The sequence below is a fragment of the Diceros bicornis genome, chromosome 35, assembly GCF_020826845.1.
Source record: "Diceros bicornis minor isolate mBicDic1 chromosome 35, mDicBic1.mat.cur, whole genome shotgun sequence".
NCBI lineage: Eukaryota > Metazoa > Chordata > Mammalia > Perissodactyla > Rhinocerotidae > Diceros > Diceros bicornis.
In genome coordinates, this window is record NC_080774.1 from 8,291,768 (window position 1) to 8,304,723 (window position 12,956).

The following is a 12,956-nucleotide window of genomic DNA, read 5'->3' on the forward strand; positions in this document are numbered from 1 at the left end:
TGCACTGGAGATCCTGAGGACATGAAGAGCATAGATGGGGTCTCCCAAACTGGGGAGAGGCCCTGGAGCACCCAAAGTCTCTCTGCGACCCCACAAGGCAGGGCAGGGAGGAGAGCTCCGATGGTGAGGCAGACAGGTAGAGTACCCAGGCAGAGGTCAGACTTCAGAGGTAGGAGGGTGACCAACCATCCCGGTGTGCCTGGGGCTGTCCCAGTCTTAGCACTGAAAGTCCAAGGTCCCTGAAAACCCTCAGTCCTGGGCAGTCTGGGACAGTGGTCACCCTACAGGCAGTATCTTTAGTTGGGGCATTCATGACAGCTCGGAAACCCCGGCAAAGCCAGTCCCTGGGCTTTCCCACCATCCTATCCACCAGGCAGATGAGGCAGGACCCAGGGGGCTAAAGTGCTGGGTGCTGGTCTGGTGGTGGTTGGGGGGGGCTGTGCGCTGTGCCATAGCAGCTGTCTGCCAGCCCAGCACAGCGTAGCGACCCCCCACTTCCCTGAAGGGCATCCCAGTGCTTACCACTGGGGGCTCCGGGCCAAGTTCTAGCTGTATGGCCAGCATCCACTCTGATTGGTCATACTGGTTATTAAATGTGTGACTGTCACTCTGCCCAGGGGCAGCTCATCCTCATGCCATCACAAACGCCCCTGCTCTACTGGTTTCCCTGGGTTCCCAAGCAATTGTGCCATCAGACCCCCCCAGGGGGGCCCCTGGAGAAGCAAGGGAGGGCACAACCAAGGGTCAGTTCAGCACAAAAGGATCCTCCCCAAGGGCTGCGCATCTCCCTCGAGGACTCAGAACACACATGACTCACCCCATTTGAGCTCAGACAGGTGCATCCTTGGGAAGCCCTAGGATCCTGGCATTAGGTGGGGTGCACTGAGCCCCCGATGTCCCTAACCCTTTGCCAGCATCCTCTGGCCCCGCAGAAGCAGCTGACATGCCTGTCTCCAAGTGCCCACATAAGTCGGAGCCCCTGTGGAAGGGATGGGACCGGAAGGCCCAGAAGAATGGACTGAGGCACCAGGTGTATGCTGTCAATGGCGACCGCTATGTGGGTGAGTGGAAGGACAACATGAAACACGGTGAGTGGGGGACCCTCAGGGGCTCGGGCGGTGAGTGTAGGGTCTGGGCTGTGTTGGGCGACCGGGACCAAAAACGCAGGGTGCAGAGCTCACTGGGGACATAAGATGTGTCCCCAAGGCTCCCCAAAGGGGTAAATCTAACTTGCACCAGCCAGGGGACTCCACACGCTGGGGCTCTGGAACAGAACTCAGCCCTGACCTAAGCTGAGCAAAGGGCTCAGGGATCAGCAGGGGACAAAGTGGTCTTGAGACACCAGCTGCAGCTAGGGCTCTGAAGACTCCAGCTCCGTCCCTCCCCTCTGAAACCTGGGCTCAGCCTGGGGTAGCTAGCAGGAGGAAAAGGTGGTCCCCCAGAAACGGGCTAGCAACTGGGGTTCTGGTCTTCACTCAACCCTGACACCATTCTGAAGACGGCTGAGCCTGAGGTCTGACCAGCAGTGGGCGAGGGAGGATTCCCCCCGCCCCCGAAGTATCTGGGGCTCCGACTTTAACTGAGCTGGGCTCTGGGTCTCACCAGCAGGGAACACGGGGGTCCCGTTGATACAAACTAAGCCCTGAAGGAAAAAAAAAAAAACAGTGGCATGGCTTCTCACTCCGCTCTTGTAATTCCAGACTCTATGCTCTTAACCACCTTCTCTCCTGCCTTCCAGTGTTAAGTGCTTTGGAGTCCAGAAACCTGGGTCAGAGTCTCAGCTCCACCAACAAGGGCCTGGAGTGAATCACTACACCACTCTGAGCCTCAGTTTCCCCATCTGTAAAATGGGAATAATATCTATCTTTAAAGATAAAAGATAACATCTATCAAGCCTGTAGCCCAGGGTCTGTGCAGAAGGGGAACTTCTGGAATGTTCTCTGAGGGCTGAGCATGGCAGGGATCTCTATTCAGAACCATCCTTGTCTAAGAAGCCCACCAAAGAACTGACCCCACCCAGCATGTGACACAAACTCACCCTCAGCTCTGACTTAAAGGCCAGGCTTGGGGCCGGCCCCATGGCTTAGCGGTTAAGTGTGCACGCTCCGCTACTGGCGGCCCGGGTTGGGATCCCGGGTGCGCATCGTCGCACCACTTGTCTGCCCATGCTGAGGCGGCGTCCCACATACAGGAACTAGAAGGATGTGCAACTATGACCTACAACTATCTACTGGGGCTTTGGGGAGAAAAAGGAAAAAAAAAAAGGAGGAGGATCGGCAATAGATGTTAGCTCAGGGCCGGTCTTCCTCAGCAAAAAGAGGAGGATTGGAATGAATGTTAGCTCAGGGCTGATCTTCCTCACAAAAAAAAAAAAAAAGGCCAGGCTTTATGCAGCTGCTCTGAGCTCTGTGTGTGGTTAAAGATGTCTGTGGGTGTACTTCAGTCCTTGTGGGCAGCATGTGGTGTGGACAGAGCCCTGGACCAGGAGTCAAGACCCTGAGGCTCTGAGACTGGCGCTACCACTGAGTACCACATCCCATTCTCTGGATCTGGGCTGCCCCACCTGTGATATGGCATTGTGGGCTGATGTGGCCTGCTGAGTGAGCCCTCCTTCTGTGTGAGTCCTGCCTCCCCTCTGACCCTGGAGGCATAGAGCTGATGGGGCTGGGGCTGCAGAAAGAAGACCTGTCCGAGAATCCAGGCCCAACCCCCCTTCTTCAACACTCACCTTTTGACCAAGCTCAGCTGGGTTGCTGTGATGTAAACAGATTAAGCAGACTGGAAGCAGTCAAGAGAGGAATCACGTGGGGCAAGGACAGGCCCAGCGGTTCCCAGACTGCTCATTCATCCACCCATTAATGCACTCCTGCTCCTGCCAGGCCCTGTACTGGGCATCTGCATATTCCCCACCCTCAGGGAGCTTTCAGTCCCCCAGAGAACCTGCACAACAGGTTTTCCCGTTTTACAGATGAGGAAACTGCAGCTCAGAGAGAGGAAGTGACTTACTCAAGGTCACATGGCTAAAAGTGGCGGCATCAGGGTGTGATGGAGACATGAAAGGGGCCATGAGAACATAGTCAGAGGTGATGTTTGAACTGAGCCCAGAAGGGTAGGAGGACAGGTACAAACAAACAAGTGTTCCCTGCAGTGTGGCAGGGCCCTACCTCAAAGGCAAAAATAATTGCTATATTTCCTATTTGCAGACACTGTTCTAAGTCTTCTACATATATTAATAAATTTAATGAAGAGAACAAGCCCATGAGCTAGTCTTATCCCCATTTTACAGATGAGGAATCTGAAGCCCAGAGAATTAAGTTAATTGCCTGAGATCAAAAAGCTCACAGGGACAATGTTGGATTTGTTCCTGAGCTACCAAGAACCAAGACATGAATTGGCCCATATATGTACTCCACAAATATTTTACTCATCCCTTTGTTCAACAAATGTCTTTGTTCAAGTATTGGTCACTTACAACATGCCAGGCACTGTTCTTCAGTGGTGGGACTAGAGCATTGAGCAAAATAGACCAAAGTCTGTGCCCTCGTGGAGCACACATTCTCCTGGAAGAGACAGACAACAGACAATAAACGATAAATAAGTAAATTATCTATTATGTTAGGAGTTGATAAGAGATATGGAAAGAAACAGCAGGATAAGCGGGCAGAAGAGGCTTATTTTAAATGGGATGGTCAGGGTAGTCCTCATCGAGAAAATGAGATTTGAGCAAAGACTTGCAAGTGGAAGGGAGTAAATGAATATTTGGGGAAGAGTGTTCCAGGCTAAGGGACAAGCAGGTACAAAGGCCCTGAGGCGGAAGCGTATCTCGGTGGGTTCCAGGATCAGCATGGAGGCCATAGTGGTTGGAGGGCAGTCTGGAAGGTGGGAGTGGAGGACACAGAAGTGGCTGGAGTAGTAAGAGATGGGCCTCCATGTATGTTCAGGAGAGCTGAAGAAATATGCAGAACACTCTCTAGAAACCCTGGCCATCTGACGTATCCATTCGGTATTATTCATTCCATTCAGTGTTATTAAGAGATGAAGCTGAAATGCTGAAGGGGCAGATTTATACTTGGAGTTTGCTATATCAATCACTCTGGCTTCAGGGCAAAGGGCTGGAGAACCACTGTTTGTAGAAATGGAACTCTCTTGGGGTTTTCCCGGGTACTGGGGGTCTAGAGAGGAGGCACAGACCCGGACACAGTATTGGAGGATTGTCTAGTCTAGGGGCCCCTGACATCCAGGCAGACACAGTGCCTGCCTCTGCACACCCTCCCCCAGGGCCCCATGGAGGCCATGTCGGCAGTGTTGGCGCATCCGTGTGTCACCAGGGAAAGGAACGCAGATCTGGAAGAAGAAAGGAGCCATCTATGAGGGGGACTGGAAGTTTGGGAAGCGAGATGGCTATGGCACCCTCAGCCTTCCTGACCAAGAGACGGGAAGGCACAGGAGAGTATACTCGGGCTGGTGGAAGGGCGATAAGAAATCGGTGAGTGGTTCCCATCATGCCCTGGGGTGTGGGCCAGGCATGCTATGTTTGGGTGTGGATGTGGGTGTGGGTGTGTATAGCAGTGGCAGTCAGAGAGGCCTGGGAGAACAGGGGGGGATCTGAGGGGAGGAGGGCAGGGTTGCTGTGTGGGTGGGAGAAGGAAGGGGTGGGGGTATCATCAAGGCTTCTCAGAACAAAACCCAGGAAACAGGAAGCAAGAGGAGAGGGCCCAGGGAGGAGCCCTGAAAGGCACTGTGGCTACGAGAAGCCAGCCAGGTTGTGTGGGGGCGAAGTTTCCTCCCGCCTCGTACCCACTCATTTCCTGGCTTTCTTTTCCCTGGGCATCCCTTTCTGAGAATCCCCCTTCTGTTTGGCCTGGATAAGACCGGGAGGAGGGTAGGAAAAGTGGGAACGAGAAAGTAGAGGCCACACCCTTGACCACAGGACAAGAGAGGAACATCCTGGGGGTAGAAGCCAGCCAGAGGCATGTCTCCCACCCATAAACGCCCGAATCCTCACCAGAGGCCATGGAGACAGGTAATAATACAGTATTGCTGTGGAATAACTGCTATTGTGACCCTGGAACATGATATATGGTACTTCAGTTAACTCGCACAGCAACATCAGCAGCAGCAGCATTATCATCATCATCATCATCATCATTCCCATTTTACTGATGAGGAAACAAGCTCAGAGAGGTGAAGTGCCTTGCCTGGGGCCGCACTGTGGACAAGTGGTAGAGCCCAGGACTTCATGATCTCTGTCTCAAATTGCTTTTGGGGGTGGGGGGGAACAGGACACAGAGATCCCAAAATAAACAGTTTACATATAATACGATGTTAGGATACAGGTTTTCATCTCTATGCTAACACCTAGCCCAGAGGAAGATCATTGGGAGTTCAGGGCAGGCTTCCTGTAGGAGGTGACACCAAAAGATGCAAGGAGGGCTGGCCCGGTGGCGTAGTGGTTAAATTCGTGTGCCTCCCTTCTGAGGCCGGGGGGTTTGCTGGTTGGGATCCTGGGCGCAGAGGTACTCACTGCTCATCAAGCCATGCTGAGGCGGGGTCCCACATCGAGCAACTAGAGGGATATACAGCTATGACATACAACAATCTACTGGGGCTTTGGGGGAGAAAAAGGGAAAATAGGAGGAAGATTGGCAACAGATGTTAGCTCAGGGCCAATCTTCTGCAAAAAAAAAAAAAGACGCAAGGAGTTAGCCAGGGAGAAAAAAGGAGCAGCGGAAGTGGCAAGGGAGGCAGAAGTCGAAAAGGGAAGGAGATATTAAGCAGCAAGATGTGTATGCCCACAGGGCTGGGAGTGAGGGGAGGGGTAGGTGGGGGCCTTGAAGGTTATGTGGGAAATCAGGATTTTAAGAGGTAAACTTGGCTACTTAATCCAGCCTCCTTAGGTGTGATCCTTGGGGAGTCCATGATTCTCTGTGGTTGGATGCTAAGTGGGGTGTTTATGTTCATTTTTCTGGGGAGAAAGTCCGTAGCTTTGATCTGATTCTCAGAGGCATCTGCGATTTTTAATAGGGTCAAATCAGAGTTGGGGAGACGGGGAAAACGTGATCAGATGGGCAATGTAAAGATCCTTCTCGCTGCTGTATGGAGGATGCATGGGGCGGGGAGAATGGGAGAGTGGAAGAGGGGGCCCAGTGAGGAGGGGAGAAATCATGGTGGCTGCGTGACGGCCGGAGCAGAGAGGTAGAGGGACATGGACAGCCTGGGGAGAATTTTCAACCATGGCCATCAGCTTGGATGTATGGCTGAGGGAGGAAGTAAGAAAGAAGCCCGGGGTATGGCTTGGGTGCCAGGGAGGATGGTGGGGGCGCCATGAACAAGGACACTTCGGTGCTTTCAGGGCTATGGGATGCAGTTTTTCGGACCCAAGGAGTATTACGAGGGTGAGTGGTGTGGCAACCAGCGCAGCGGGTGGGGCCGCATGTACTACAGCAATGGCGACATCTACGAGGGCCAGTGGTGCAACGACAAGCCAGAAGGGGAGGGCATGTTGCGCCTGAGTGAGTGCCCCGCCCCGCCCCGCCCCGCCCCCACCCCCACCCCCCACCCCACCTGGCCACGCCCCCAAGACCGCACTCCTCTTGGCCACGCCCCATCAGGCCACGCCCCGGGTCACGCCCCGCAAAGCCCCGTTGAGGTGAATGGGAGGACCAGATCCTGCCCTTAGGGAGCTTATACTCTAAAAGGGGCGCCTAACAATAAACACTTGAGCAATTAAGACAGTTTCGTATGGTCATAATAATCATAGCCTACACTTAACAGCACTGAGCCCATTTAGTCCTCACTACAATCCTAAAAGATAGGTATTCTTATCCCCATTTTACAAATGAACTGAAGCACAGAGAGGTTAAATCTCTCGCTGGAGGTCACACAGCCTGTTAGTTGTGAGGTCAGAGTGCTAAGGAATTCCCCCTTGAAAACAGAAAGGTGTGTTGGAGAATGACCAAGAAGTAGAGGACAGCGGCTGTTTACATTGACTTACATCAGGAATGCCTCCCTGAGGAGGGGACATGTGAATGGAGACCCGAAGGAAGAGAAGGAGCCAGATATGCGTTGAGCTGGAGAAGAGCATTCCCAGGCAGAGGGAAGAGGACAGAGAGCCCGCACTGGGGTCAGGACTTAATGCATTCTTTACACAGCAACCAGAGTGAGCTTTTTATAAAGTGGAACTTGTCACTGCCCTGCTCTCAACCTTTCCATAGCTCCTTATTGCCCTGAGACTGAGTTCAGAGCCCTGACGGGGGTCTGTGGGCTCAGCATGATCTGGCCCTGCTCGCCTCTTCAGCTTTGCCTCCCACCCCTCTTGCCCTTGGTTTTGCCCTATTAGCGTTCTTTCAGTTCCTCCCACATGTTCTGCCTCAGGGCCCTTGCACTGCTGCTCCCTCGTCCTGGAACAGAAAGAAGATCCCCCAGAGCTTTGCATTGTCTCCTCCTCAGAGAGGCCTTCCCTATCCACCCCACCTAGAGCACATTCTCCCCATTATTCTCAGCACCTGCTTCCTTTCCTTCCTAGCACTAGGTGTATAATCTTGGGCAAGTTACTTCACCTCTCTGTGCCTTACTTTCCTCACCTGTAAAATGGGAGTAATCGTCATACCCTTCATAGGTCTGTAGTGAGGATTAGATGAGGGAGTCTGTGTAAAGTGCTTAGAACCGGGCCTGGTACCTAGTAGGCTCTCTGTAAAGCTAGTGTCGTTGTCCTTCCAGACTGAGAGCTGCATAAGCACTAGGACTGTATCTGTTTTGTTCCCCACTGTTTCCCCCGTGCGTGGCACATAGTAGGTGCTCTTGGTGAGGACACAAACCAGAGCCCAGAGTCCTGAAAACTCAAGATTCCAACTCCCAATGAGATTCAGTCAAGTGGAGGCATTGGGGCAACTGGACTAATGGCTTGAACTCTGGAGCCAGCCTGTCTCAGAGCAAATCCTGGTTCAAATTCTTACTAGCTGGGGGACCTCGGGCAATTTGCTTACACTTTCTGCTTCAGTTTCCTCATCTGTAAAGTAAGGCTAAAAATAAACCTTAACTAGGATTATTGTGAAGGTTAAACGAGGGTTCTATTTGTAAAGTGCTTAGCATGGGGCCTGACACATGATAGTAAGTATTCAGTGATAATATCACTAGCTCTTGCTTCTGTGTAGCAGGGGTCCACAAACTACGGCCCTTGGGCCAAATCCAGCCTGATACATGTTTTTGTAAATAAAGTTTTATTGGCACACAAACTTGCTCGTTCATTTACATATTGTCCTTGGCTGCTTTTGCACTGCAATGGCAGTAGCTACGACAGAGACGCTGTGGTCTGCAAAGCCGAAAATACTTACTATCTGCCCCTTTACAGAAAAAGTTGCTGACCTCTGATCTTGGGTCTATCAGTACTCCTCTAAGTCATTTCCGTGTATCGACTCGTTTAATCTTTACAATCATTCTCTGAGGTAGATGTTAGCATTATCTCCGTTTTACAAATGAGGAAATGAGACAAAACGGTTAAGTGACCTGCCCAAGGTCACACAGCTAGTGTCTGAACGGAGAAGTGTTAGCTTTATTATTATTACATTTACACCACTACCACCATCAGATGAGAAGTAGAATTGATTCTGATTAAGAGCATGTTCTCCTGGGATGAACGGCCTTGGTTTCAAATCCTGCCTCTGCCACTTCTCAGCTCTGTGACCTCAAGCAAGTCAATCAAACTCCCTGAGCTTCTCAAGCTCCATCTGTAAAATGGAGTCTGTCATCCTTCACAGAACTCTTCTTGTGAGGAGGAAGTGAGTTCAGAAACATAGCAAAGAACCAGGCACAGAGTAAGTGCTGAAAAAACATTGTATGTATTATTAGCTATATTTTTTACAGATAGGAAATGATGCTAAAAGAGTTGCTTGTCCAAGTTCAAGTAAGTAGTGGAGGCAAGAAATGAAGCAGGTCTGATTCCGGAAGTCGCTGACACCTCAGGGCTCTAACGTTATAGGTCAGTCGTCTCAGACACCACTCCACCCACCCAGCTCAGCATACTCTGGTCAACCTGGTTTCCTTCCGGCTTCCTGGTGGGCATAGTGTCTAGCCCAGGATCAGCAGAGGGTCCAGCCCGGGCATGGTGGAGGGGCCCGCCTGGTAGTCTGGCCTGGTTTGGTGTGCCCAGCACCCACGCCTCCCTGTCCTTTCCCCCAGAGAATGGAAACCGCTACGAGGGCTCCTGGCAGAGAGGCATGAAGAACGGCCCGGGACGTTTCTTCCACCTGAACCACGGTCAGCTGTTTGAAGGCTTCTGGGTGGACAACGTGGCCAAGTGTGGCACGATGATTGACTTTGGCCGTGATGAGGCCCCTGAGCCCACCCAGTTCCCCATTCCTAAGGTGGGCAGCTCCCACGAGGGCCCTGTGGCCACACCCAGAGAGAGACTGAAAACAGCACCCCAGCCACACCCAGCCCAGCTGGCCCAGCCCAGTCCAGCCAGGGAACAGACAAGGTTTTGTTTTCAGTCAGGGCATCCCCAGGGAGGCAGGCAGCACCCCATGAGGCTGGCAGCACCCCCAAAGTAAGCAGAACCCCTCAAGGCTGGCAGCACCCCCAAGGCTGGCAGCCTGGGCTTTCCGTGCTCCCCAAACCAACCCCTGCTGTTTCCCTCCAGGTCAAAATTCTCGACCCCGATGGTGTGCTGGAAGCAGCTTTGGCCATGTTCAAGAAGACAGAGGAGGAAGAAGAGGAATGACGCCAGGTGAGGGGGCAGGCACGCCTGCCAGCCTCTGATGTGGTGGGGTAGCTCCTAGGGTCTCCTTTGGCCAAGGAGCTCAGCGGCAGGACCAGAGAGGGTGGGTTTCTTAACTCTTACAGTCTAGCTGGTCCTTTTTGGTTCCTCTGCTTCAAAACTCATTTCCCAGACCAGTTCATTCCCGTCCTGCCCAAATCCTCCCATTTGCCTCCTGGGCTGAATGCTGGATTGGAGCCAGGTGGTCTGCTTGCCCCCGTATGCCCTTGAGTGAGGCGGTTTGTCCCGGCCTTCACTTGCACACCTGTCCAGTGGGGCCTCCAGCCCTAAACCTTCCTGGGGTGGGTATAAATGAGGTTTGAGGAGAGGGCACTGCCACAGTCTTGGAAACGCCAGCTCCCACCACCCCCTTGCCGCTGCAGAGAACACCAGAGCTTGGAAGAAATTCAAGCCCACATCACCCAACTGCTCAGACCGGTGCGGCTCCTGGAGGAGCCAGTGGTGACTCTGGGCGCAGCCTGGCACCCTCAAAGGGCACGCACTCCTTCCAGCACTGGATTGTTCTTCACCCACAGGGGCCAGTGCTTCTCTCCCCGGCTGGCCTCGGGGACCCTCTCATTACAGCCTTCATTCTAGGACCCCATCTCTGAGTGTACGAGAATAAAGGAGAATCTGGTGGCATTAGCCTGGGGCCTGTGGTTGTGGATGGGGGCGTGGGGGGGAGCCTCCGGCGTGATTCCAGGTAGAGAAAAGGGAAGACGTCCCCATGGGCTGCATGGGTTCACCTTGGGGGAGAAAGGGGAGGTGTCTCCAGGTCTCTGACCTCTGAGATACTCCAGAGGAGAAAGAGCCTGCTTCTGGTCACACTGGTCACTAAGATTTGGGGTTAAAACCTGACCTGGATTCTCAACCTGACAGAGACTCTCAATTTTGGAACCCCACGGGAGCTTTAAAAACTACGGATGCCCAGGTCCCACACTCAGAGATTCTCATCTGGGGTGAGGCCCAGGCCTTCATCGAGTTCCCCAGGTGATTCTAATGTGCAGCCAGAACCCCTGACTGACTGGCTGTGTGACCCTAAGCAAGTGACCTCAGTTGCCCCATCTGTAAAATGGGACTTAGGAGATTTCACAAGGGGGTTTTGAGGATTTGTTAACAGATATAACGACTAACATGTATTGAGGTTACTGTGAAGCAGGTATCTGGGAATGCCTTTGCATAATTCTAATTCTAATCTAGACAGCGTTCCTCCGAGATAAGAGGGACTCTCACGTAACGGGTAGTCTGCAGTCAGACTCTGGGTGTGAGTGCCAGCGGTGATTTATTAGTTGTATGTCCTTGGGTATGTCACCCAGACTCTAATACGGGACAGTAACGGTACTTACCACCCAGGGTTATTGCGGTTACTGTGAGGATGAAATAAGGCGTGGCTCTAATCCGAGGGTGATTTTGTCCCCCTCCCTCCCTGGGACATGGCAATGTCTGGAGACATTTTTGGTTGTCACAACTGGCAGGGAAGAACGCTGGCACCTAGTGGGTAGAGGTTGGGGATCCAACGCACTACAGTGTAAACAGTCTACGAAACAATTATTCAGCCCAAGGTCAAGAGTGTAACCCTGAAATACCGTGATGGTGATGTTCAGAAAGCCCTCAGCAAGTACCTGCCTGGCACGTAGCAGAGGGCTCAATAAACGCTGACACTATCGAGGTTCTCTCTGCCTTCTAAGTCACGGTGGGGCGGCCTGACCAAAGACATGGTTCTGTCTGTAGCTCTGCTACTAGGAAGCTGAGCTGGCCGCCCTGGGGTGCAGAATTAACCAGATATAGAGCACTCACTTGGTGCCAGGCCCTGTGCTGACAGTTTTACGTGTGTCCTCTCCCATGACCCCTCAACAACCTATGAGGTATCCTGCTATATTAGTGCCATTTTAGAGGAGGAAACCAAGGTTCAGGGAGGTTCACAAGTCACCCAGCTAGAAAGCGACTGTCCTTAAACTTAGGTCTATCTGCTTTTAATGTGCAGAACAGTGGCAGTGTGTAAAGAAGGCTACCATTTTTCAGACAAAGTAGGGGGTGTGTGTGCTTGTTTATGTATAAAATCACTCTAGATGGGAACACAATAAACTGGCAACAATAGTTGTCTCTGGGAACCTGGGAATGGGAGCGAGAACAACTTTTCACTGTTGTATTTGGAACCGTGTGAATGTACTATCTATTCAAAACATAAATGAAACGGAAACTAAATTGAGACTGTGTTCTTAGCTACCAGTGTTTCTCTAAGTTGCCTGGGTTTGAGAGTACCTTGAGTGCTTGTTAAAAATACAGATTCCAGAGACACACCCAGACCAATTTGAATTGGAACTTCCAAGGGAAGGGCTTGGAAATCTGCATTTTAGAAGCCAATCTGGTGATTCTTGAGCTCAGCCAAGTTTAGGAAAGAAAACCTATGGTTACCGTCACAGTCCAGAAATTATTCCAGCTGGACCCCAAGTCTCTGCAGAAGCAGGGAGGTGCTATCTCAGGGGAAGGCATGGAAGATGCCCAGGTCTTCTCTGGGGAGCAGTGGAGGATTTCACACAGGGCCCTCTGCCCTGTCCTACTCAGTCGTCACAGGGCTGTCCAGGGATCGGGAGGGACGATGGAGGTAAGCTGCTATGATAGGAAAAAGGAGGGCCCCCTTCCCCACTCAGCCCACGAAGCTACTATTGGCTATGTCCAAGTCTGCACAGGACAAGAGCTTAAGGCCACACCTTCCCCCAACCAACTTTCACTTCAGCCGGAGCACTTTGCTTTTATAAAACCACTTTCTATATTGGGTTTCTGGGACAGACAGAGCTCTCAAACTCAAAGGCCTATGAGGGCAAGGCAAGTAACATAAATGAAGCTGGCCTGGTATGAGACAAGAGGGAGTGGTGGGGACTGTGGCAAACACATCTCCTGGGGAAGAGGATGGCTACAACTCATTGCTGTTCTGCAAGAAGGTGAGCCCAGTGCTGTTGCTGCTGGATCTTCCAATTTCTCAAGCAAACCCAGAATCAACCCATGTCAGATTTTGATGAGTGCCTGGGCTCTGAGCCAGAATTTCCAGGTTTGAATTCTGGCCAATTACTTAACCTCTTTGGGCATCAGTTTTGTCATCTGCAAAATGGAGACAAACATTCCTGCCAAAATGCACAACCTGATATGCCTTACAGAGAAAATACCTGTGTTAGGTAAGCTTCATTCAGGCACAAGTGACAGT

The 12,956-nt window shown here is 52.0% G+C and overlaps 1 protein-coding gene across 1 annotated transcript; it reads left to right on the plus strand.

Moving 5' to 3' along the window:
• The first annotated feature begins 911 nt into the window (after positions 1 to 911).
• Positions 912 to 10,389, plus strand: MORN3 (MORN repeat containing 3). The gene is made up of 6 exons (XM_058531376.1): positions 912 to 1,088; positions 4,329 to 4,486; positions 6,353 to 6,512; positions 9,178 to 9,362; positions 9,638 to 9,724; positions 10,138 to 10,389. The coding sequence occupies exons 1-5, from the start codon at positions 944 to 946 to the stop codon at positions 9,716 to 9,718; spliced, it is 729 nt and encodes a 242-aa protein (XP_058387359.1). The 5' UTR covers positions 912 to 943; the 3' UTR covers positions 9,719 to 9,724; positions 10,138 to 10,389.
• The last annotated feature ends 2,567 nt before the right edge of the window (positions 10,390 to 12,956 follow it).